Source organism: Nerophis lumbriciformis, linkage group LG27 (genome assembly GCF_033978685.3).
Source record: "Nerophis lumbriciformis linkage group LG27, RoL_Nlum_v2.1, whole genome shotgun sequence".
Classification (NCBI taxonomy): Eukaryota; Metazoa; Chordata; class Actinopteri; order Syngnathiformes; family Syngnathidae; genus Nerophis; species Nerophis lumbriciformis.
Genome location: NC_084574.2, coordinates 24,180,001 through 24,204,306, shown reverse-complemented (window position 1 = coordinate 24,204,306; position 24,306 = coordinate 24,180,001). Strand labels below are relative to the sequence as shown.

General features: G+C 39.7%; 1 protein-coding gene across 2 annotated transcripts in view; it reads left to right on the top strand.

Annotated features, from left to right (window-relative positions):
• The first annotated feature begins 973 nt into the window (after positions 1–973).
• LOC133624610 (junction plakoglobin) overlaps positions 974–24,306 on the top strand; it is a 35,033-nt gene continuing 11,700 nt past the window's right edge. For both annotated transcript variants that reach the window (XM_061988320.2, XM_061988319.2), the window contains exons 1-8: positions 974–1,140; positions 16,967–17,002; positions 17,928–18,089; positions 18,167–18,417; positions 18,558–18,796; positions 22,844–23,045; positions 23,391–23,535; positions 23,678–23,781. In XM_061988320.2, coding sequence (XP_061844304.1) covers positions 16,990–17,002; positions 17,928–18,089; positions 18,167–18,417; positions 18,558–18,796; positions 22,844–23,045; positions 23,391–23,535; positions 23,678–23,781 — 1,116 coding nt within the window. In that variant the 5' untranslated portion in view covers positions 974–1,140; positions 16,967–16,989. The remainder of the gene's footprint in view (positions 1,141–16,966; positions 17,003–17,927; positions 18,090–18,166; positions 18,418–18,557; positions 18,797–22,843; positions 23,046–23,390; positions 23,536–23,677; positions 23,782–24,306) is intronic.

Sequence of the window (24,306 nt, the reverse complement as noted above, 5' to 3'; positions counted from 1 at the left end):
AGCGCAAAGTTCAAAAGCCAGCATCTGTGATTGTATGGGGGTGTATTAGTGCCCAAGGCATGGGTAACTTACACATCTGTGAAGGCACCATTAATGCTGAAAGGTACATACAGGTTTTGGAACTACATATGCTGCCATCTAAGCGCCGTCTTATCCATGGACGCCCCTGCTTATTTCAGCAAGACAATGCCAAGACACATTCAGCATATGTTACACAGCGTGGCTTCGTAAAAAAGGAGTGTGGGTACTTTGCTGGCCCGCCTGCAGTCCAGACCTATCTCCCATCGAAAATGTGTGGCGCATTATGAAGTGTAAAATACGACAGCGGAGGCCCCGGACTGTTGAACGACTGAAGCTCTACATAAAACAAGAATGGGAAAGAATTCCACTTTCAAAGCTTCAACAATTAGTTTCCTCAGTTCCCAATCGTTTATTAAGTGTTGTTAAAAGAAAAGGTGATGTAACAGTGGTGAACATGCCCTTTCCCAACTACTTTGGCATGCGTTGCAGCCATGAAATTCTAAGTTAATTTTTATTTGCAAAAAATAAATAAAGTTTATGAGTTTGAACATCAAATATCTTGTCTTTGTAGTGTATTCAATTGCATATGGGTTGAAAAGGATTTGCAAATCGTTGTATTCCGTTTATATTTACATCTAAAACAATTTCCAAACTCATATGGAAACGGGGTTTGTACTATCAGCATAATACAGTCATCACACAGGTTAATCATCATCAGAGTATATACATTTTATTATTTACATTATTTACAATCCGGGGGGTGGGATGTGGAGGGGGTTGGGGCGGGGTGGTTAGGTTTGGTTGATATCAGCACTTCAGCATCTGATATCAATGCCATCCTGGACCGGCACAGTCGATATTTGTATCGACCGTTCCAAAGAATCCAAACGTAAAGTAGTTTTTGAAAGAGAGCGAGCAGGGTGGGGTTGCTGTGGTTGTGGGCGGAGTCTGGCCAGAGGTGACGCTGCCGTGACTCGTGTGTGTGTGGTGGACTTTCTACCAGCACTGCTGCGGGAGAGAGTGGCTCCAAGTTGGGGAAGAATACAACAAGCAAGTGTTGTGACGAACAACACGTTTTGGAGGAAATATTATCGAACGCTTGTGTGTAAAAGTCGACAGGTGAGTTTTTAACTACAATTTATTCCGAAACTCTTTCTTGTCGTGTCCTCTTTCGTTGTTCGCCTTTGTTGTTGTTTTTTTTGTTAACCGTCAGTTTACTAACCCGACACCACGTGATTAGTAGTCATGTATTCTATTCTATTCGATAATACGGTTTATTTGTATTATTTAATATGTTTTATGTTAGGAGTTCATTTCCGCATGCCTCGCGCAGGCTACTACCTGTTTGTGTGATTCATGGCGAACCACACCGACTGTTTCCTGTTTAACGTCAAACTAGCGGTTGTATCCGTCATTGTTTAATATTGCTCCTAACTGTTGAAGCGTTTTTTTTAATCTTTGGGCTTAGTATCGATTGTTCATCCTGACGTCACTCGTCCATAAAAGTCCCACAATGTTATCAGAGGGAGCGCGCACAGAGTAGAGCGTGCGCACAGAGTAGAGCGTGTGCGCGCACACGCGAGAAGCAGGTGAAAAACTGAGTTATGCAAGTTTGTACAGATTACTTGAACCAATGCAAGTTCCTGGTTATTAGGATGAAAGGCAGCAGTTATTGTGTTTAATGTTCTGTCAAACTGAACAATCTATATGTAAGACAATAACACACGTTTTTATTTTTTTATGCATTCTAAATCATAAATTAACTTTAGAAAAAGTCAGCCAACAATGGAGTCACTCTATTCCGTCTAGAGCACTCTAAAAAAACATCCAAACACCTCCATCAAGGTTTTATATCAACACTAGATGTACTCTAGTAACAGGCACATTCATAATAACATGTAATATTTACATATTTATGTCATTTTAAGCATATGGCGATGCATCATAACATTCCATTTGTCCTTCAACAACACAATTAATACAGCTTTCATGAGACTTAGACAAACTTTATTGATCCACAAGGGAAATTGTTCCACACAGTAGCTCAGTTTCAAAGGCTGGAAAGGATAATGCAGGTATTAAGTAGAATAAAAATGTACCATAGTAGCAATATAAAATATAACATGTATGTAATATTTACATTTTATATAAAAAGTATATAATATATACTGATATATTATATTATATTTGTATAAAATATATACAATATATAACAAATCCCAATTACCGTGTACAATATTACAGTATATGTAACGGCTGCAGCAACAACAAAAAAGAGAGACAACAAACATAATAAAAACACTTACTGTGCAATGTCTGCTCTCACTGGGATGATGACTGTTAGGATGTTGATATTTTCCCAAATAGGTGAAGAATGACTAATCCACCCGAAGAAATAGGGTGGTGGAACGAAGCGTGTTTTCATGACTTTTCTTCAGATTCGGATCTAGTTTACCAACTTCTCAGTCTATGTCCACATTCTTTTATTACCAAGGTGAGATGCATGATTTATAATGTAGAACAGGGGTGCCCAAACATTTTGCTTTGAAGAGCCAAGTGAACATGTGCCAATGGTTTGTGGGCCAAACAGTTATTTTACCATGCAACAGCACCATCAGTGAGGAATTTAGCCTACCGCTATATATAAATATAAGTTGTATGCCTAATTCATTTAAACTGCAACTCTGTGTCTTTTATGTACATTTTTAACCTCAAAACATTCAAAATGGTCACTTTCTGGAAATGTTTGCCATTTCCAAGTGTTGTCCTCTAACCAGTTCCTCTTAGGTATTTCATCTAATCACTTTCAAATTTTACTGAGAGTAGATATGTGGAGGATACAACATTTCTAAGTGTTTAGGTTTTCATTCTATGATGTGGGTGAAGCATGGCGACCAAAATGATCCTTTTCCATATAGCGTCAAAAAGGCACAACTTTACCATAGAGCAGGGGTCTTACATTCAAACGCAACTAGTTAGCTTGTAAAAAGAAAATCTCTCAAAATAAAAATGACTGGCTGCTCAGTTACCAGAATTTACCATAAAATTCACTGTGTTTTTTTTACACTAAATTACTGTAAATTGAAAAACTGTACCACTGTTTTTTTTTATGTTAAAAATGATGGTGACTGAGCTGCCAGATTTTTACCGTAAAATCTATGGCCATTACTATGAATTGAAAACCATTACCACTGTTATTTTTACCGCAAAAATTTGGCGACTGGGTTACTACTTTTTTACCGTAAATATACATTCCCGTGGAAAAATGGTAAAACTGATGATGTTACGGTAAAGTTCTGGCGACTGAGCTGCCACGTTTTTACAGTAAAATCTACTGACTTTTTCACAGTGTAGCCTTGCGGACATGCCATCAATGATTGTGCAGCTTGAAAAAGGTCAGTATGAATATGTATTAAATTAGGCAGCCACCCTATGGCGAGCCAAATTAAATGACAAGATGGGCTAAATTTGGCCCACAGGCCCCACTTTGGGCATCCATGATCTAGAACAGGGGTCGGGGAACCTTTTTGGCTGAGAGCCATGAAAGCCAAATATTTTAAAATGTATTTCCGTAAGAGCCGTATAATATTTTTTAACACTGAATACAACTAAATGTGTGCATTTTTAAGTAAGACCAACATTTTTAGAGTATAATAAGTCTCTTTTTCTTTTTAATAACATTGTTATTCTGAAGCTAACCAATAATAATAAAATACTTCTTAGCATTAATGCGACTTCTTGAACAGGTGCGGTAGAAAACGGATGGATGGATTAAAATGCATTAGAATGTTTTATGTTTTGAACGTTATTTTTAACACTGTGATTACCAGCGGAATTATTCATTATTTATCGTGTTAAGCGATGTCAGCTAAGATTTATCTGAGAGCCAGATGCAGTCATCAAAAGAGCCACATCTGGCTCGAGAGCCATAGGTTCCCTACCCCTGATCTAGAATAAACTTTCACCAGCTCTGAGGTGAGAAATGGTAAATGGGTTATACTTGTATAGCGCTTTTCTACCTTCAAGGTACTCAAAGCGCTTTGACACTATTTCCACATTCACCCATTCACACACAAATTCACACACTGATGGCGGGAGCTGCCATGCAAAGCCCTAAACACGACCCATCAGGAGCAAGGGTGAAGTGTCTTGCTCAAGGACACAACGAGGTTGGTAGGAGCTGGGGATCGAACCAGGAACCCTCAGGTTGCTGGCACGGTCACTCTCCCAACTGCACCAGCAGCTCACCAGTTCATAATGTCAATATAGTAGCATAAAGTAGTTACCTCTCTGTGATCAATGCGCCGCTAAATCTAGGTCCTCAATGTTAGTGCTTTTAGTAACAATATCGCTAAAACGTGGTATATAATTAGGTCAAGAAATGTACATTTTGGATGTTATTTATTTGGTTTTATGATCGGAATAGACGCAATGACATCATGGCTCCCATTGGCTCCATTTTAAGCTGACTTTTATTTATGTTAATTGACAAGTTAGAATGCATAAAAAAAGTTGTGCTCTTGTCTCTCATAATGATTGTAAATTATAGGCAAAATTCCCAAAAAAGTGCAGTTCCTCTTAAATGTTCTTCCAAACTAAAATGATTAATTTACTTCCAACAGTTAACGTTTCTAGAGAAAGTGGTTTGAACTTGACAACAAAAGAACCAATTTGATTTGTTGTTTCTTCTCCATCTGTCTACAACCCACCCGATCGAGACAGATGGCCACCACACCGAGCCGGAGTTCTGTACGATAGTTTTCCCTTGCTTTTGTCGCCAAGTGTGTGGGGTTAAGTTGGTTCCCTTTAATGTGTAAGAAATCATGGTTTTAGTGCCTTGAGATGACTTCTGTTGTGACTAGTAAAAACATTAACTTGACTTTTGGGTGCATGGAAAATGTGATGGCTATTTTTTTATACAATTTTACTACAGTTACAACACCAAGCCACAGTAAAGACAATAGTCTAGAGATTAATTTGTATCAGAATAATGGGAGCCGCAAAATTAAACCCCTTCCCCCCATACTTGACCTTAACAGTTAATTCCAAATTGGGGGCCAGCTTTTGTACGCACATGAAAACATTAAAAATAATGAGTCATTCCTTAAATGGCCTTTACTACAACTACCACTCATGCTGCTTGCCAAGCTGGCCTTGATATTGTTGCTCCAAGCTTGAAAAGAAAGCATTTTTCCAGTCCTGCTTAGCAGCCACAGGAGCACACGTTCCTTTCATATAAATTGATGAGTAATACAGCAGAGCCGAAATTACTTTTTTCTCTCCCCCCCCCAGCCCCCCCCCATTCTGAATGCGATTAATTCATGTCCAACTTCTAACATCTGTCAATGTAAACTAACGTGGCTAGCTAGCCTTACAAACATTGTTTTAGTGCTGCAAGCAAGTTTTACTGTTGCTCCTTTTGCCCTAACCACAAAGTAAGTATTTTAACGGAATCCATGTCTGTCCAGTCTTGTTACTTGAACTAGTTTGTGTCTGGGTGAAGGGGACAGAGTGCCAATATGTTGTCTTGACCAAGTAGCAGCAGACAAGCCTCCTGGTTGGAAAGCTGCACCCGTCCGTCTGCCCTCGGGGAAGAGGGGTGATGGGTGCTGGGATAGCAGTGGAAGGGGGGGGCTTGCTTTAGATTTCACAGATACAGCTGTGGTAGTACACTGATAATCTCCCCCCTCCTGCTTAATTCCCTCATACTGTCCTACATTAGCAGAGCAAGGGGCCAGGAGATCCTTGCGTTTATAAATAGGTCTACACTTTGCAAAGGGGATTACTGTATGGCATGTAGCCTAACCTCTTTGTTTGACTGGAAGAATTCATTTTACTGTGAATTCTTGTTCCAGACTGAAGACTTTCCAAGGCCCCAGTTGGGGCCACTTAGCGTACATGTCGCGTGACCTGTTTTCTGTCTTATGTCACCTTGCCTCTGTGCTCGCCTGTTCCCATGGAGAACAAACGCAGAGAGATAACGTTTCTGGACAGCCTTGAGGCTTGACTTGACTGCGGGTGCTTTTACCGACACCATGGAGGAATTCCTGCGTGTTAAAAAACATTTTTTGTAGTAGATCCCATGCTGACTTGTATATTCCCTAATCTTCAGTTTTGACCAAACGTACACAGTGGTGCAAGTAGCTCCACAGTTCTCGTCACAAAACTTAATTAAATGCCTCTATCAAAACTCTGACCTAAACCCCAGTGTATCAGAGTAACTCTGCCAAATATAACCATCAATGCTGTTTTCATCATGAATACATTATTGCTCTTTTCATTACGGACAGAATATCCAAGCAGGAGGGAGTGAATTTGATGCGCTCGCTGCCTCCAATGAAAATGTTTTGCTGTTGGGTGATTTAGTTTATCTGGTCAATGACTGTTGTTCCTAATACTAGTGTGTATGTGTGTTTGTTTTTTTCTCCTCAGTCTCCTTCTGTTCCTTAATTGAGGGAAGTGGGGACGACAACGGGGAGCTTTTGACAGAAAGTAAATCACCAGGGATGCTTTTTGCTTGTCAGGTCATAAACATGAAAACACCCTAGAGTCTCAGATGGAAAGTTGCTTGCTATTGTACTGTATATCATGATAAGTGAAGATACTATGAATCATAGTTTCTGCTAAGATTCCTATTTTTTGACTGTTTTTAAAGTATTTAGATTTGACATCGGGGTGGTTTTGTACTTGTCAGCGGCACGCAACCTAATGTGATATTCTTTTGGGCTGCCCATCCTTCTTCCCTTGAGTTGGATGTTTGTGTTCTCCCTGAAAAATTAATCATCTGTCAGATTGCTTCAATGTGCAACCACAACAGTGGCAGTGTGAGCTGAAAGTACTTGTCCATTCCCAAACGTGGCTTTGGCCACCAAACTTGGCCTGTGAACAAGTTTCAGGCTCTTTGGTTGCATCCAGTAGAGACACTTGAATCCCAGGGTGTTTTTCACTGTGACAGCAGTCAAGAGTACAATGATGCTACTCTTTTCCACCCTTTAACAGACAGAAACGCTCTGTGTTGAATCAGAGACTTAGTTCTTCCTCTTTCCATCCGGCTTTCAACAAAACATTTTTAGAGGTGGCAATCCTTTGTTAGTGCGTAGCCAAACGCAAAATCCTTGAACAAAAACCCATTTTAGCTCAGAAATTCAGCAGCAAAAGTGCACTCATTTTTGATACATTGATGTAGTATTTTGCCTTTTGGAGGTGCACTGCTTCATCACACAGAAACCAAACTTGCGACAACATGGGAGTTGTCGCAGTTCCAGATAGCCCGTGGAAATCAAAGATGGATGCTTCCGACAAAGCACAATTAACTTTTACACTTGAAGGACACAAATTGTTTAAATAGAAAATACTGCCATGATAAGAATTTAGTTACTAAACACACTGTGATTGTTGAGTCCACACAAGTTCGATCTAAGGATGTAACAATATGAACATTTCATATCAAGGTTATTGTAACCAAAATGATGACAGTTATCATTATTATTGGGGTATTTGTTTAATGTGCACAAAAAGTACACATTCTGTAGACAAACATTTTTTTAAATACCGTATTTTTCGGTGTATAAGTCACACCGGAGTTTAAGTCGCACCTGCGGAAAATGCATAATAAAGAAGGAAAAAAACATTCGGCAACTTTCATAAACTATGAAAAAAACTGCAACTTATAGTCCGAAAAATACGGTAACTAGAATAAATAGACACATTGTTAGAAAACCCACTGTTTTGGAATGGAACGTTATTATTGCACTTAAAAAGTACAACAAAACAAATATTTGACATACTTTTGCAGGTTTTGTGTTTCTTATGCTTCACTGATAGTGTTTAGTTTTAGTATTTCATCTGTTTTAATCACTATTCTTTTATTGTTTTAAATTTTGGTTTGTACCGTAGCTCTTTAAGATTTATTGAAATTAAAAATTGCGTGACAAATAAAGTCTATCATTAAATTTTATTTCTAGCAGGCGTTGTGGTGTCCTACTCTGTTCAGCGCCCATTGAACATATCCGTGTCGTAATCCTCTAAGTATAGAATTATCACTCTGTACTAAGAGAGCACATATTTTTAGTTTTATGTGCACAATATAATAGCTTAATAGCTCAGACAGCAATATGTTAATATAAGTTTAAATTGTGGTATGTGTTTTTTTTAAATGTGGCACGACTTTTTTACTAGGACTTTTGTCATGGTTATCATTATTACCATTTATCGTTATATCCCTAGTTTGATTACTTCTTTTTCAAAGATGTCAAACTGCATTGTTTTATTGCTGTCAACGGTCATAACTGCCAACTTTTTAAGGCAGTCCTATTCAACTGGATGCCAGGGGGCCAAATGCAGTGAGAGACTGACACTAAACTGACACTGACACGAGACTGACACTGTTCAGTTAAAAAAAACTTGGAAAAGATTAATATTTTTGAAAAAGATTCTTAAAAACACTAGAGCTCTGTAACGTAGATAATTATTGATTACTTTTTTGTAGTATGTCCATAAAAGCAGCAGATTCTCCTTTATGTACAAAATAAAAATAATAGTCCAACCCCCTGTATTTAGATCTCTGGAAATGAGGCCCCCAAAACAATCAGTACATGTCCATGCACTAAAGTAGTCCAATTTCTCAAATAGTTTGGCTCCAATGCATCATACAAGCTATTGAAAGACCTTAATCCGATCGTGTTTGGTTTTTGAAAAGTCAGACTAACACACCTGGATTATGCGATGGAAAACCATATATCTCGAGTGGGTGTGCACCCCTAGAGGGGACCCTTTGTATCCCTCATGAGCCAGTCTTAACGCGCAGGATATACCACAAGAGCAGATACCATTCAATAAACACATAAGCAACATTTGTAATGAAGATGAGACTGTTTATTTGCTTCACAAATTAAAAGAACAGAACATTTTGAAGTGCATCGATAGGAGAAAAATAGAAACAGATTTATTTAAGAAGGAAATGTAGAATGCCAGCTTAATTCGGACTCTCGAACCAACGAATGAGAGAACAGAGAATGAAAGCGAATAATAAAACACTACTTCCATCAATCCACAGAGCCTTATGAATGAAATCCGAGATTTGTTTCAATGATTCTTCTTTTTTTAAATAGACATGCCATATATTTTCCTTGGCATGTCTTCATGCAGTATGTAGTACATTCAGTATTTTTCTGGCTTCTTAATAGCCCTATAATTGTTATTTGAGTGTTTAAATATGTTTATTGATTTTTATCGATAAAGGTAAAACTAGGGTTCCACCTCGAGTTTGTGACGTCACGTGGGTTTACTTCCTGTTGCAGGAAAGTCCCTGTATTCACAACTGTTACTCTGTCCTAACAGTGCACAGCATGTAGGTTCAATGTGCACAATTTGAATATCTTAGTTGCTCAGACTAAGTGTTATATAGAAGTTTAGATTGGGGTATGACATTTGGATTGGGTAGAGACTCTTAATGTCCCAAGTTAGTGCAAACTAACCGCTAATTTGCTTCTCCAGTAAATTAGCTACTTCCCAGGTCCTTGAGTTTATCCAAGTGCAGTTATCAATCACTGTTTTAGGATTATTTTAATCCAAAACTATAATTTTAACCGTTTGGGGTTTTACCGTGGTTTAACATTAATAACAGTAGCCATTACATCACTAGTAAGGGGTTTGGTCCAGATTTCCATGGTGATGGTCATTATGGCATTTGGAAAATAACGTTCTTAAAAATACTATACTGTATAAAGAAAATTGATCTTTTCCTCCTTTCCTAATTGCAACCTAAAAACATACAACAGTGTCCCGTTCTCCCAACTTGCCCAATTTGTTTTTAGCCTATCTGCTGTATATGCAATGTAAATACGGTAAGAGTTCATTGTCAGGCCGAGTACACAGCCTCTCACCATTTCCCTCCCTTCTTTATCAGCCTGATGTAATGCGAACCTGCTCAACACATGGGCGCCTCCTCGGACACAACTCACATTTCCTTTGGTTCACAAGGAATCACCCTACACACTAGTCTGCAGCCACTAAACTGCACCTACTGGCCTCAAGTCAACCTATTTGAAGTAGTGCAGTAAATGAGCTGACGGACAGAAAAGCTTCTTACTTTATTCATTCGGTGTTCTTGCTCTCTGGTTGACTGTGTCGGGAGTGCCGGGAATGTTTCCAGATCACCCAAAGAAGGGGAGTGTGTTTCTGTATCTTCCTTTTTTAGACACATTTAATTTGTGTGTTGCGCAACAGTGCACCAGAAGTATGTCATTTTCCATTCTTTCTTTGGGCTCTTGGCTTGGTGATGTTTCTGTCTTCTGGATCCCATCATCTATCTGTCTGTTAGTCAATTTACAAAAACAGGGTTTATTTCCTTTCAAAATGAAGCCCAGCAATTGTGAAATGCGTTGATTCATGATGATTGATCCATAAGTGTGTCTCTATAGTTTTGTGTGTTACGTGTGTAAACATTCGGTGAAGTACAGCTTTTCCTAATATATGTCTCTTCTCGGATCCAGCGCTGGTGTGAGATCATTTTAAACGCTATTTCCTGTCACCCACCACAAAGAATCCATTAAATGTGCGTCACTTCACATCCTCTCATCGTTATTGATTTCTAATACTAGGTCCATTATCGTGCTGGAGCTGCTATTATGCAACATATGTTGCTTTGGGACCAGGAAGAGTTTGGGTATGTTAAACTAGATCCCACTGGGATAGCTGAACCCCAACTCTGGGGAGCCCAGGCATATAGTCGGTCAGATTTGCGGGCCCATCTGGCTGCACTGGCCAGTTCCTATGCCTAGTGTACTGTATGCTTGGTCTAAGTCAACGGGGGAGCAGTTTAAAGTAAGAGGGCTTTGCGTTGCATGTCAGCCTGTTACATATGTTTGCTTGAGTGTGTGTGTGGAGCAGATGATATGTCTTACTTGATCTGTGTTTGTGCAGATGGTGAAAGCATTACAGATGTGTAGTAACATAATCTGTTCTTTACTTGCATGTCAGTCAACAAGCCTGCTGAATTATATATATTACCTGTGGATATTATAGGACAACCTGGAGATTGGATTGCCGGGTCACCTGCAGCTCAGTCACTGATACATAATAATTTTCCAAAGTGTCAATCTTGACTACCGTATTTTTCGGACTATAAGTTGCTCCGGAGTATAAGTCGCACCGGCCGAAAATGCATAATAAAGAAGGAAAAAACATATATAAGTCGCACTGTAGTATAAGTCGCATTTTTTGGGGAAATGTATTTGATAAAACCCAACACCAAGAATAGACATTTGAAAGGCAATTTAAAACAAATAAAGAATAGTGAACAACAGGCTGAATAAGTGTACGTTATATGACGCTAGGGCTGGGCGATATATCGCGGGTGTGTCTCTGTGCGATATAGAAAATGACCATATCGTGATATTCGAGTATACGTTCTCACGCAGTTGCTTTTAGCTGCTGGCATTACACTACAGGCTCTCCTCGCTCTTTCTTGTGTCTCCTTCTCACAGACAGACAAGCGCACTTTTTTATACACGTCACATACTGTCACGTCATACGTCACATACGTATACGCCCTCGCGCAGCAAAGAGGTAGCAGCATGGGTAACGTTAGCTGTGATGCTAGCGAAGCTGTGCGAGTGGTAATACGAGAGAGAGAAGGTTCGAATCTGGTAACAAATGAAGGAAGAATTAATTCCCAAGAAAAACAGTACGGGGTCCATCGTCTGGTGGTGGTTTGGCTTCAAGTAAGAATATGTCGAACACACAACCGTAATTTGTCAAGTGTGGGGCAAAAGCGTTGCTATAAAAAGTAGCATTACTGCTAATATGTAGCATCATTTGAAAAGTCACCTGCGAGAGAATGAAAAGTGCTTACTACGCATGTCAACATCTCCGTTCGGTGCCACACGCCCACACCATCAAAATGCCGAGGCAAACATTTCCAGATCAACACCGTATGAAAAAAATAGTGATTTTTTTAGTTGTGATTTCCTTCTCTGCATGAAAGTTTAAAAGTAGCATATATTAATGCAGTATGAAGAAGAATGTTTTAATGTAGACACATAGAATCATCATACTGCTGTGATTATATGCATCAAGTGTTCATCCAAGGCTAAGGCAAAATATCGAGATGTATATCGTGTATCGCTATATGGCCTTAAAATATTGCGATATTAAAAAAAGGCCATATCGCCCAGCCCTATATGATGCAAAATAACCAACTGAGAACGTGTCTGGTATGTTAACGTAACATATTATGGTAAGAGTCATTCAAATACCTATAACATATAGAACATGCTATACGTTTATCAAACAATCTGTCACTCCTAATCGCTAAATCCGATGAAATCTTTTACGTCTAGTCTCTTACGTGCTTAAGCTAAATAATATTATTTAATATTTTACGGTAATGTGTTAATAATTTCACACATAAGTCGCTCCTGAGTGTAAGTCGCACCCCCGGCCAAACCATGAAAAAAACTGCGACTTATAGTCCGAAAAATACGGTACACCCTTTATTTTATTTCGAATCTGTTGTAAGCATGCGCAAGTACAGTACATCACGTCTTTAACATTTACACTTATAGCGTATTTTTTAGACAATAAGGCGCACTTAAAATCCTTTCATTTCCTTTCAAAAACTCGACAGTGCGTCTCATAACCCGGTGCGCCTAATGTACGGAATAATTTTGGTTGTGCTGATCGACCTCGTAGCTATTTTATTTGGTACATGGTGAAATGATAAGTGTGACCAGTAGATGGCAGTGACACATAATATACACGTGTAGACTACAATATGAAGGCAGTCAAACATAAAAGACTGCAATATGACTCAAGTAAACAACACCAAAATTGTATATGTTCCATTGAAAATATAGAACATTACTACACACGGCGCTCAAAAATTTTATCAAAATGTTTTAGTACGACTTTGGTAAGCTATGAAGCCGCACCGCTTGATGGATTGTACTGTGCTTCAACATAGGAGTATTATTATGGTGTGTGTATCTGGCGTTTTGTTTTGCAATATTATGCAAAAGCAACTTTTCTTACCTTCTGGTACCTGCTGATCTGTATTTGGGATCTGCATAAGTCCTGAAAATTTGCGCACATCCGCCTTTGTAGTCTGTGTAGTCGATAAGCTTCTTCTTTTTCTCTATCTTTTTATTAAGGGACATTCATCCTGTTGCCATTTGTAATATAAAGTAGTGTAAAGTTCTTATTTATATCTGTCAGTAAACTCGCCATAAAAGCTCTAAAACATACCAGTATAGTGAGTTTACATTATTCACCCAAGGAACTTTAGTTATTAGAGAGTTCCGGTCGGACGGTTTTACACAGGACACATTTCTGGAGTTGTTGCACTAGTGGGCCACGGATGAAGAGATGCTGCTCCGTTATTGATTGAAGTAAAGTCTGAATGTCATTAAAACAGTTAGCTCCATCTTTTGACACTTCTTCCACACCCGTCCTTGCAAAGATGACGGGGTGAAGACGATGCCGAAGGTGAGCCAAGTAAATAAGACCGCCGACAAAATGACTGTCAGAAAGCGGCTTGAAGATGATCTGTAAAACATAATCTATGCAACATTTTGACCAAAGAACCACCATTACATTTTATGTAGACCACAAGAAGTGTTTTCAATTTAGAAATAAATAAATAAAATGCCCACTTTAATGAGCCCTGTAATCTGGTGCGCCCTTTGTATGAAAATAGACCTGACTAGACCCGCTCATCGACAGTGCGCCTTATAATCCGGTGCGCCCCATGGTCCAGAAAATATGGTATGTCCGGTGGATTTGCAATGCTTAATTCAAATTTTAAAACTATGCGATACATAACCCAAAATTTTTATTCAGAAGACTGTTTGGCATTAGACTACCGGGGCTAAGCAAATGTCTATGCACTCAGTGTTTCTTCAAAAAGTTACAGCCAATTCAATTCATAGAATACAGTTTGTTTTTTACTTTTATTGCATGATTAGTTTTCTTTTACTCCAATTCAGTGTATATGTTTTATACACTTAATTCAGAGTATGACATTGGAGTTCTGAAATCAATTTCAAAGGAAAAGAACTGGAAAAATGGGCTAACAGTCAAACGTTTTAGAACACAGATGTTAAGGCAAAATACAATTGTAGCATTCTGTCTACAATCACTTCACTGTGCAACCTACTAATAAAAGTCTCAATCAATCAATCAAACTTTAACTGGTAGCTTTTATTGTGAGTGTATATCCTCCTGAGAACCAGTGACCTCATCAGTGGACATTTGTTTTTGGTCTTTTTGTCAGGATTACACATTTTTGAAAACATTTTCCTTTTATGCAAAACACAAAAATCCACAGTATAGGACACTGGCTGTCAAGAGGAGGATATACTGTCAGAATGCATATAAAAGCTGAGAAAATCAAACGGCAAAAGGTCAATGACTTGTTCTTGTTGCCCATTCTTGCCAAAGCCATAAGAGAGTAAAAAGCAAATCATTGCTCTATGAAGTAAACCTAGTATTCATCTCCAGCACCCTGGGCCTCCTGCCCAGCTGATTCATTCCTGCTGTGACAAAAAGCGCTTAGGCAAGCAAAGTCCAAATCTGGCTCACCGGAATGTAAAAACTGTGGAAATATATGACAGTAAATTTCAAGACTTTTCGTAGTCAATTGTCAGCGCTTGAGTCTTGTTTTCCAGCTATTATTTCCAATAAAGCTACATATACTGTACACTCTCGCTGTTGAGAGCTTGTCACCACTGGGGAGTGGGGAGACACTCCCTGACACTCCCTGTCTAGCATGCCTGAGTGAAAAAAGGGGCAGTAAATTTGTTTTGATTGCGGACATCATGAAGATACCCATTGTTACTCAAGTGTCTGCGGGATGAAAAATTAATGATCAGGTCGGTGCGATAATTTTAGAGCAGTGAGGTTTGAAGGGAGTGGAAAAACATGACGTGTAACGCTGAACGCAGCACAGCCTGAATGTACTATGTCCCTGTGGAATGTCACAGTAGCGTTTTAGCAGCGCTGCTGAACAGTACAAGCCCTGCAGTTTTGTTGCAACTTGTTCACCTGCAGTTTTCACTTAACATACGGTACAAGTATTTTTTTACTCCATGGAGCCTCTTCAAGGACATTGCTCAACAACATGGTGGGCGTTGTCCTTCTGAGTGAAGAGTGTTGCTTGCATATTACTGTGCAATTATGTGTTTGTGGGAATGGCGCTGACAGAGCAATGTACAGCGAGAGAAAAATCATGTATCATTCATTAACTGGAAGAGAGCAAAGTCCACTTGGGACGCACACAAAAATAAACACATTGTTGTTTTTATTTGTGTCTTGCTTGAGCTTTATCTGCCAGCAAGGAAGCATTTTAGACATCAGATGGGTCAGCAGATAAAATCCCCACTCCACATGCAGAGTTGTGGTTACCTAGGTGATATGCGGGGTGTGTCGCAGCTTTGCAACAGTTCGCTGAACTCACCGCCCCGCCCAGGAAAAACAAAAGACTGCCCTTGATTTACAGGAAACTTGTCTGGTTCTCTTGCACTTTCAGTAGACAAGAAGCTTGAATAATGTAAAGCTGACACATCTCAGTTGATAAACAAAAAAGATACTTTGGTCAGTTAGCATCTAATGGGGAAGAGGGCACACCTAGTAGGAGTGATTTACAGTCTGATTCACTACGCACCAGTCATTGCGTTATCATGTAGCTGTAAGTGCTTCAGGGCGTGGTTTTGCAGGAAAGACAGCTTTACTCTCGCTGAGCTGCAGGTAAAAATGGTTATTGCAACAGTTTGTGCTACAGAAGGAACAATCAAAAATGAATATACATGATTTTTGTTACGTTCCAAAATGCACACACTTTTATTCCAGCCTCCTTCAGGAGTTACTTATTGGCTTTCAGTTACCTGAACTATGTTTGTACATACCTTTACCAAAAATGTTTGACAATTTATGATCCATCTTTGTGCCCCAGATTAAGTTAATCTTCATCATAAAGAAGACCCCCCAGCATTTTTGTATCAGCTCCAGCAAGGGCCCCTAACACACTATTCTTTGTACGTGCTGATGCTCAATGCCTAAGAGTCTGTCAACATCAAGCAGCACAGTGGAGGCATTGTGTTATCAGTCGCATGTCAGATGGCTATTAAAAATGCAGATGTTTCTGTGATGAGGAAGAGTTCTGTGGCGGATAATTTCCCAGCTGTGGAAAAAAGCCGAAGGAAAACATTCTTTCAACCTTGTAATTTTGGGTTTGAGCTTTTTATCTTTAAAATGGGGGAGTATAGGCAGGAATGGTTTCGTAGGAAGTGAAGCAGAGAAGAACAATAACAAAGGTTATTGAAAAATCTAGGTTGAATATGCTGCTACAAAGAGGAGGAATTGATTAAGAAAAAGATGATTCATAAAGATGGGAAGTTCTTACAGCAGACATGCTCTGACAAATGTCTGTTACGTAGTCTGAAATGCTGATAAAAATGTGTGTTTAAAAAGATAGATTACTTGAGGCTCCATGAGCAGGTGATGTATTTAGTATTAATTATGGTAAATATAATGAACCAATTTAGCTGAAATTCAAGTGTTAGCCATGCTTAAATAAGATTGTGTGTAATATGCACTTATTTACTTAGACATACACACTCTGACCCAAAACCAGTTGGACAGGTTCCTGTTTGCCATGTGTCAGCACTAGGCTGCTCCCACAACTGTATGGGCGGAGGCGCGAGGTGAAAGGTCAGGAGAGCCAGCTAGCATTCCTAATTTACAGCTGCCTTTCTCTCCTTCTGTACCCAACTCCCCCATGATTTGCTGCTTCTGCTTGAAGCGATGGGGCCAACATCTTAAGTAGCATCCAAATACGCTCCCTCAGTCTCATGTTTAAAAAAGAAAACATGCATTGTTTTCTTCATGCAGTTAGAAGTTGTATATAAAATGTCCTTAATATCTGATGTCCCTTGTGCTTTTTCTTTAGGCTTGTGACTGCAGGAGGCAAGGATGTCTATGCAAAGTAAGTGTGGTCTTTTAACATCTCAGTTTATTTCAGTCTCCTGTCAGTGTATGTTTGTATCTTTTCATGAAAGTTATTCTTTACTCGTTCATTACTCATAAAACTGAGTCGCTTCTATAATGACATCACAAGCATGTGTTGGTAATGTTTTTGTGTTGGATTGCGAAATAATGAAATACAGTGGTACCTCGGTTCCAGAAGGTCCGACAAAGGCCAAATTGTATGAAAATGGAAGCAATTTTCCTATAATAAAATCCAATTAATCTGTTCTAGACACCCCAAAATGTTATCACAAACACATTTTTCAGAGATTATTTATTATGTAAAATGTATTTCAAATACATTTTATTGAATATTCTTGTTGGGGAAAATGAGTGGGGAGGTAAGGAGCCCCAAGGATGCCACCTTTGTTTCTGCTACAAGTTCTTTCTAAAATGTAATAGTGTTCAAAAGTGCTGGTATTTACCATATTTTGGTGTCATGGTTATTTTGCATTTGTTAAACAAACAGGGACTTGCAGTGTAACGGAGTAAGTTAGCCAATAACTACATAGTCAAGGAGCTGTGGGAGAATGCGAGTGGGTGGGGAGTTAAGAGCCTATTACCAGGCAGGTTTTGTCATAAAGACACGTTGCGGACACTTTACGACTTACACACTGAAACAAAAACATGACAAGGCTGAGTCACCACCGCCTTGGAACTCTGGTTTGGGCACTCAATCCTGCAAAATGATACGTTTGTTACCCACAATGTTTGGCAGTGCGAAAACTAAGACCGTACACAAAAATCGGGTCAAACTTTTGCCTCAAAAGTTTGTTTAACCAAATTCTATGAAAAGTCGAGGCCCCACTGTATAAGACCTCTTTAAAGCTAGTAGTGAAGTATTTTGTCTGACCTCAAGTTGCTTCTTTCTTTGTGCTTCGCAGTGGGTGAAATGGATAGAGGCGTAACAAAGGTGACGGAGTGGCAAGAGACGATGTATGGCTTCGACTCTGGCATCCAGTCTGGAGCCAACACGGTTAGAGATGATGGTGGCGACCTCACCTCCAAGCAGTACACCATGACCACTGTCACAACAGAACCGGCAGGTAGGACACACATTTAGCGTAGCCTCCTTTGTATGTACATGATGGCTGTTGTCATCACTGAATGACCGTTTTTGCAGATTCCCAATACGTGTTGACCAGAGCCCAGCGGGTGCGTGCTGCCATGTTCCCGGAGACGCTGAATGACAGCACAACCATCATGACCACTACCCAAACAGATCCTTCCCAGATGACTAACGTCCAGCGACTGGCAGAGCCTTCCCAGATGCTTAAGGCAGCCATCATTCATCTGATAAACTACCAAGATGATGCCGAACTGGCAACACGTGCAGTGCCTGAACTCACTAAACTACTCAACGATGAAGATCAGGTCCATAATATTGTCTGATGTACTATTATAATACATTGTTTTGTCCAAACAATCTGCTAAACTTTCAAATATTTCCACTGCCCATCGTTTATAACCGTATTCCTTATTCCAACCAATCCAAATTATTCTCTTTCCCTCAGGCGGTGGTCAGCAAGGCAGCTCAGATTGTCAACCAGCTAACCCGCAAGGAAGCATCCCGACATGCGCTGATGCAATCGCCTCAGGTGGTGTCTGCAGTGGTCCGAGCCATGCAGAACACCAGTGACATGGAAACGGCCAGAGTCACAGCCAGCATCCTTCACAATCTCTCCCACAAAAGAGAGGGTCTGCTCTCCATTTTCAAGTCTGGCGGCATCCCTGCGCTTGTCCGCATGCTCAGGTACTGCACCATCTTGTCATGCTTTACCTGGCTTTGAAATCAAACCACCCCATAATATATGAACCATTTGCATGTTGTAGCATATCAAAACAAAGTCTTTTTTCAACTCTAAATACCGTATTTTTCGGACTATAAGTCGCTCCGGAGTATAAGTCGCACCGGCCAAAAATGCATAATAAAGATGGGAAAAAACATACCGTATTTTCCGCACTATTAGCCGCACCTAAAAACCACAAATTTACTCAAAAGCTGACAGTGCGGCTTTTAACCCGGTGCGCTTTATATATGGATTAATATTACGATTCATTTTCATAAAGTTTCGATCTCGCAACTTCGGTAAACAGCCGCCATCTTTTTTCCCGGTAGAACAGGAAGCGCTTCTTCTTCTACGCAAGCAACCGCCAAGGTAAGCACCCGCCCCCATAGAACAGGAAGCGCTTCTTCTTCTACTGTAAGCAACCACCCGCCCGCGTAGAAGAAGAAAAAGCGCGCGGATATACCGTACGTTTCATTTCCTTTGTGTGTTTACATCTGTAAAGACCACAAAATGGCTCCTACTAAGCGTCAGGGATCCGGTTCATGAAAAGACGCAATCTCTCCATCCGCACACGGATTACTATTTCACAGCAACTGATATTCCTGTGAACCGCACTGTGGATACAACGGGAGCACGTACGGTGAATATTCGCACCACAGGGAATGAGAAGTCATCCTTCACTGTGGTTCTAGCTTGCCATGCTAATGGCCAGAAACTTCCACCCATGGTGATATTCAAAAGGAAGACCTTGCCAAAAGAGACCTTTCCAGCCGGCGTCATCATAAAAGCTAACTCGAAGGGATGGATGAAGAAAAGATGAGCGAGTGGTTAAGGTAAGTTTAAGTTTACGCGAAGTGGCCGGGTGGCTTTTTTCACGCAGCTCTGTCCATGTTGATATACGTATGTTTGTGATTGCACATTTGCGTACATTTTGGGAGTGAACAGAGTTGTTAGAACGCTGGTTTTTAATATATTATTAAAGTTTGACTGACCTATCTGACTGTTTTTTTGACATTCCTTTAGCGCAGTTAGATGCGGCTTACAACACCGGGCGGCTTATAGATGGACAAAGTTTTGAAATATGCCGTTCATTGAAGGCGCGGCTTTTAACCCAGGGCGCCTTATGGTGCGGAAAATACGGTATATAAGTCGCACTGGAGTATAAGTCGCATTTTTTGGGGAAATGTATTTGATAAAACCCAACACCAAGAATAGACATTTGAAAGGCAATTTAAAATAAATAAAGAATAGTGAACAACAGGCTGAATAAGTGTACGTTATATGAGGCATAAATAACCAACGTGCCTGGTATGTTAACGTGACATATTATGGTAAGAGTCATTCAAATAACTATAACATATAGAACATGCTATACGTTTACCAAACAATCTGTCACTCCTAATCGCTAAATCCCATGAAATCTTATACGTCTAGTCTCTTTCGTGAATGAGCTAAATAATATTATTTGATATTTTACGGTAATGTGTTAATAATTTCACACATAAGTCACTCCTGAGTATAAGTCGCACCCCCGGCCAAACTATGAAAAAAACTGCGACTTATAGTCCGAAAAATACGGTACACATATTTAGCTACTTTATTTTATTTATCTTCAGGATGGTTTAAGATAACCTATTTAAAGGGGATGTTTGCAACCTTCACAAAACTAACTTTCCAATGTGTTTTAAGCATTATATTCCGCCCTCTTACCCCAAATTTCCACTGAATGCAGAACGGCCGCGGACCGGCTTCACTGCGCCAGGGCGCCGGCATCTGCCGTCTGACAATCCCCACCGCAATTCTTTTGCGGCTCCGTCGTGCAGCAAATGGCGAGGACTTTTACGAGATCTCGCGGATGCGTACATAATCACGTGAAAGCGAACCACAAAACGTTTATACTGTCCTTCCAGAGAAGCAGAAGCAAATAAACTCAGTCCTGCCACTTTTTATTGTTTGCAGAAAGCAACAATACAATGCGTGTCACACAATCAGTCCTCCGCTTTCCCGGTCTATGTATCAGCTGGTATTTGACAGAGGCCCCCATGACTCCATTTAGCTGCCCAGGTTATGCCTGTACATTGTGCTTTAATTTTGGACCTCCAGAATCAACATGTCCTCATCCATTTGTGTCAACAAGATGAAATTAAATCTGGAACCCTTTAACAAGTTGACTTCATGTCCGTCGCCGCCCCCGGACATTTCAAAGTGTAAAATACGATCCGCCTTGAAGACAAGTATTTTATTTTGAAAGTAAACCATTGTGTTTGTGCATGACTTCCTTTCCAACAGTAGCAGATTTTAGCTGAATTGAACAAATGTGTTCCAGCGTCCAGAAAAAATAGGAGCTCTGCGTATATTTAGCGCCGGAATGGAGCGGAGGAAATTGACACATTGACAACAAAAACGGAAAGAGTGCACCGGCGCGCGTGTGCTTGTCCGCGACCGTTCTGCATTCAGTGGAAATCCGGACTTACTTAACACGTGCATTAGCTTTTTGTGTTATTAGCTTATGATGGCAAATTGGATAGCGAACGTTAGCTTCCAATTGAATGTTAAGCTTATCTTCAAAACATGACTGCATATTGTCTGCGGCTTCCCTTGGACTGCTTTTTGTGTGTATGTACATGCTTCCTGCGTGCGATGAGTGACAAGCCTGAAATACCAGCAAATTCCTCGGGTCAACAAGCACTTTTTATTCAATACACTTTGTAAAAAAATATAGCCTTTTTATAATGATGTATATATTCTGTTATACCAAAGGGGTCAAACTCAAGGCCACATATGGCCCTCTACATCATTTTATGTGGCCTGCGAAAGCCTGGAAATAATATGCGTCAATAAAATACTTACTTACTTATACACTTATGTATTTATCTTTTCTCACTAAATGTTTTGGTTCTTTTATTATGACATAAAAAAATACACATACTGCATGCAATTGCATATATTTGTATTTAGTATTATCTAATAGTGCAACAAAATATTATAATATCATACATTCCAAAACATGTTCTTGTTCAAATTAAAATAAATACTTGCTTGACTTATGATTTTAAAGGAAGTTACACCAAATGTTTTGGTTCTTTTATTTTCACATTAAAAAAAAATACACATACTGCATGCAATTGCATATATTTGTATTTAGTATTATCTAATAGTGCAACAAAATATTATCATACATTCCAAAACATGTTCTTGTTCAAATTAAAATAAATACTTGCTTGACTTTTGATTTCAAAGCAAGTTATTAATCAAATTGTCCACTAAACAATGTCAATAAATTTCACGGTAAAATTCTTGCGACTGAGCTTTTTACTTTAAAAACAACATTGGTACCATTTTTAAATTTTCAGTAATACGATTGTAGCTGAGATAGGCTCCAGCGCCCCCCGCGACCCCAAAAGGGAATAAGCGGTAGAAAATGGATGGATGGACAGTGTAAAAATAACATTTGTAGATTTTACGTTAAAAAACTGGAATTTTACTGTAAAAACACTGGTACTGTTTTTTTCCATTACTTTTACAGTAATATGTTGTATTACTGCTAGTTTTTTTGTGTAAAATCTGAAGATTTTTTTTATAATAATCAAATGCATTGGCAACTATATACATGTATTATAGATACATTATATTATTCACTGTTACAACTAAGTGGCCCTCTTAGGGCAACCATAACTGCGATGTGGTCCTCAATGAAAACGAGTTTGACAGGCCTGTGTTATACCATTATAGGTAACATAAGCCAGTGGTGTTCTTGTTATATTTTTTTTGTTTAAAAAGTGTAACTTTGACCAAGTTACAAACAGACTCTTTAAGCAACAGGAGTGAGTCTTTCATAAATACATAAAAAAATAGCCACCTGGCATTTATGCTAATAGCATGTTAACACTAAACACATTGCAGTGATGCAACTAAAATAATCAACAACAAAAAAACAGGATAAAAGAAACTACAGTGCTGTGATTGTACATTTTCATGAAATTACATTATCCCTCTTTGATTCCCCTCAGCTCTCCCGTGGAATCAGTGCTCTTCTATGCCATTACAACGCTCCACAACCTCCTCCTACACCAGGAGGGAGCGAAGATGGCTGTTCGTCTGGCTGACGGCCTGCAGAGGATGGTTCCCCTCCTGAAGAAAAGCAACCCCAAGTTTTTGGCCATCACTACAGACTGTCTGCAGCTGCTGTCCTATGGCAACCAGGAGAGCAAGGTGTGTGTGTGTGTGTGTGTGTGTGTGTTTGTTTGTGTCATGCTGAAAGAACATGTGCGTGATGCAACGGCAGGTACTGTATATCAGCAGTGTTGTACGTAGTTTTTCATGAGAGTGTGTGCATGGTGCGTTTGAGGTGTGGCGTCTGAACAGGTTTCAGGTTGATTGAGGTTTTGGGTGTGGTTCTTAGCTGAAAGTGTCATTGGATGTATCCTGCATGCCTGGACAGGCCATAGTCTTGTGTGCTGCAATCCTTAAAGGTGTTTCCAGACAAGCTTTAACTGAAATAATCTTCCCTAAATTCAATCTCCCCTTACATATTCATACATAATATTTGTCTCACAGCTCATCATTCTCGCCAACGGGGGTCCTGAGGGTCTTGTACACATCATGAGAAACTACAACTATGAGAAGCTCCTGTGGACCACAAGTCGTGTGCTCAAAGTCCTATCAGTGTGCCCCAGCAACAAACCCGCCATTGTAGAGGCTGGTATGTGAGATATGTCTATTCACACACCTGTGTGCATAAGCCAGACCTGCAGGTGTGGCAACTCTGTTGGATTACAGTGCTCCATGGGAACATAGTTTATGAGATGTGCTGCTCACAAGCTAACATCTTGTGTTCCCTCCAGGTGGGATGCAAGCTCTGGGTAAGCACCTGAGTGGGTCCAGCCAGCGTCTGAATCAGAACTGCCTGTGGACACTCAGGAACCTGTCTGATGCTGCCACCAAGCAGGTGTGTTCCTTTCTAGTGGGACATTCTCCCTTTTGTAGTTCTTCCATAATTTTTTTTTATTTATTTTTTCTCTGACCTCAATATTTTTTTATGACATTCACAGTAATTATTTAAAAAATGGAAATAGTTAACTATAATATATGTGTGTGTGTGTGTGTGTGTGTGTGTGTGTGTGTGTGTGTGTGTGTGTATTCACACATATATGTATATATATATATATATATATACCGTATTTTCCGCACCATAAGGCGCCCTGGGTTATAAGCCGCGCCTTCAATGAACGGCATATTTCAAAACTTTGTCCACCTATAAGCCGCCCCGTGTTGTAAGCCGCATCTAACTGCGCTAAAGGAATGTCAAAAAAACAGTCAAATAGGTCAGTCAAACTTTAATAATATATTAAAACCAGCGTGATGTGGGCGCGCATGCAATCGTATATCAACATGGACGAAGCTGCGTGAAAAAAGCCACCCGGCCTCTTCGCGTAAACTTAAACTTACCTTAACCACTCGCTCATCTTTTCTT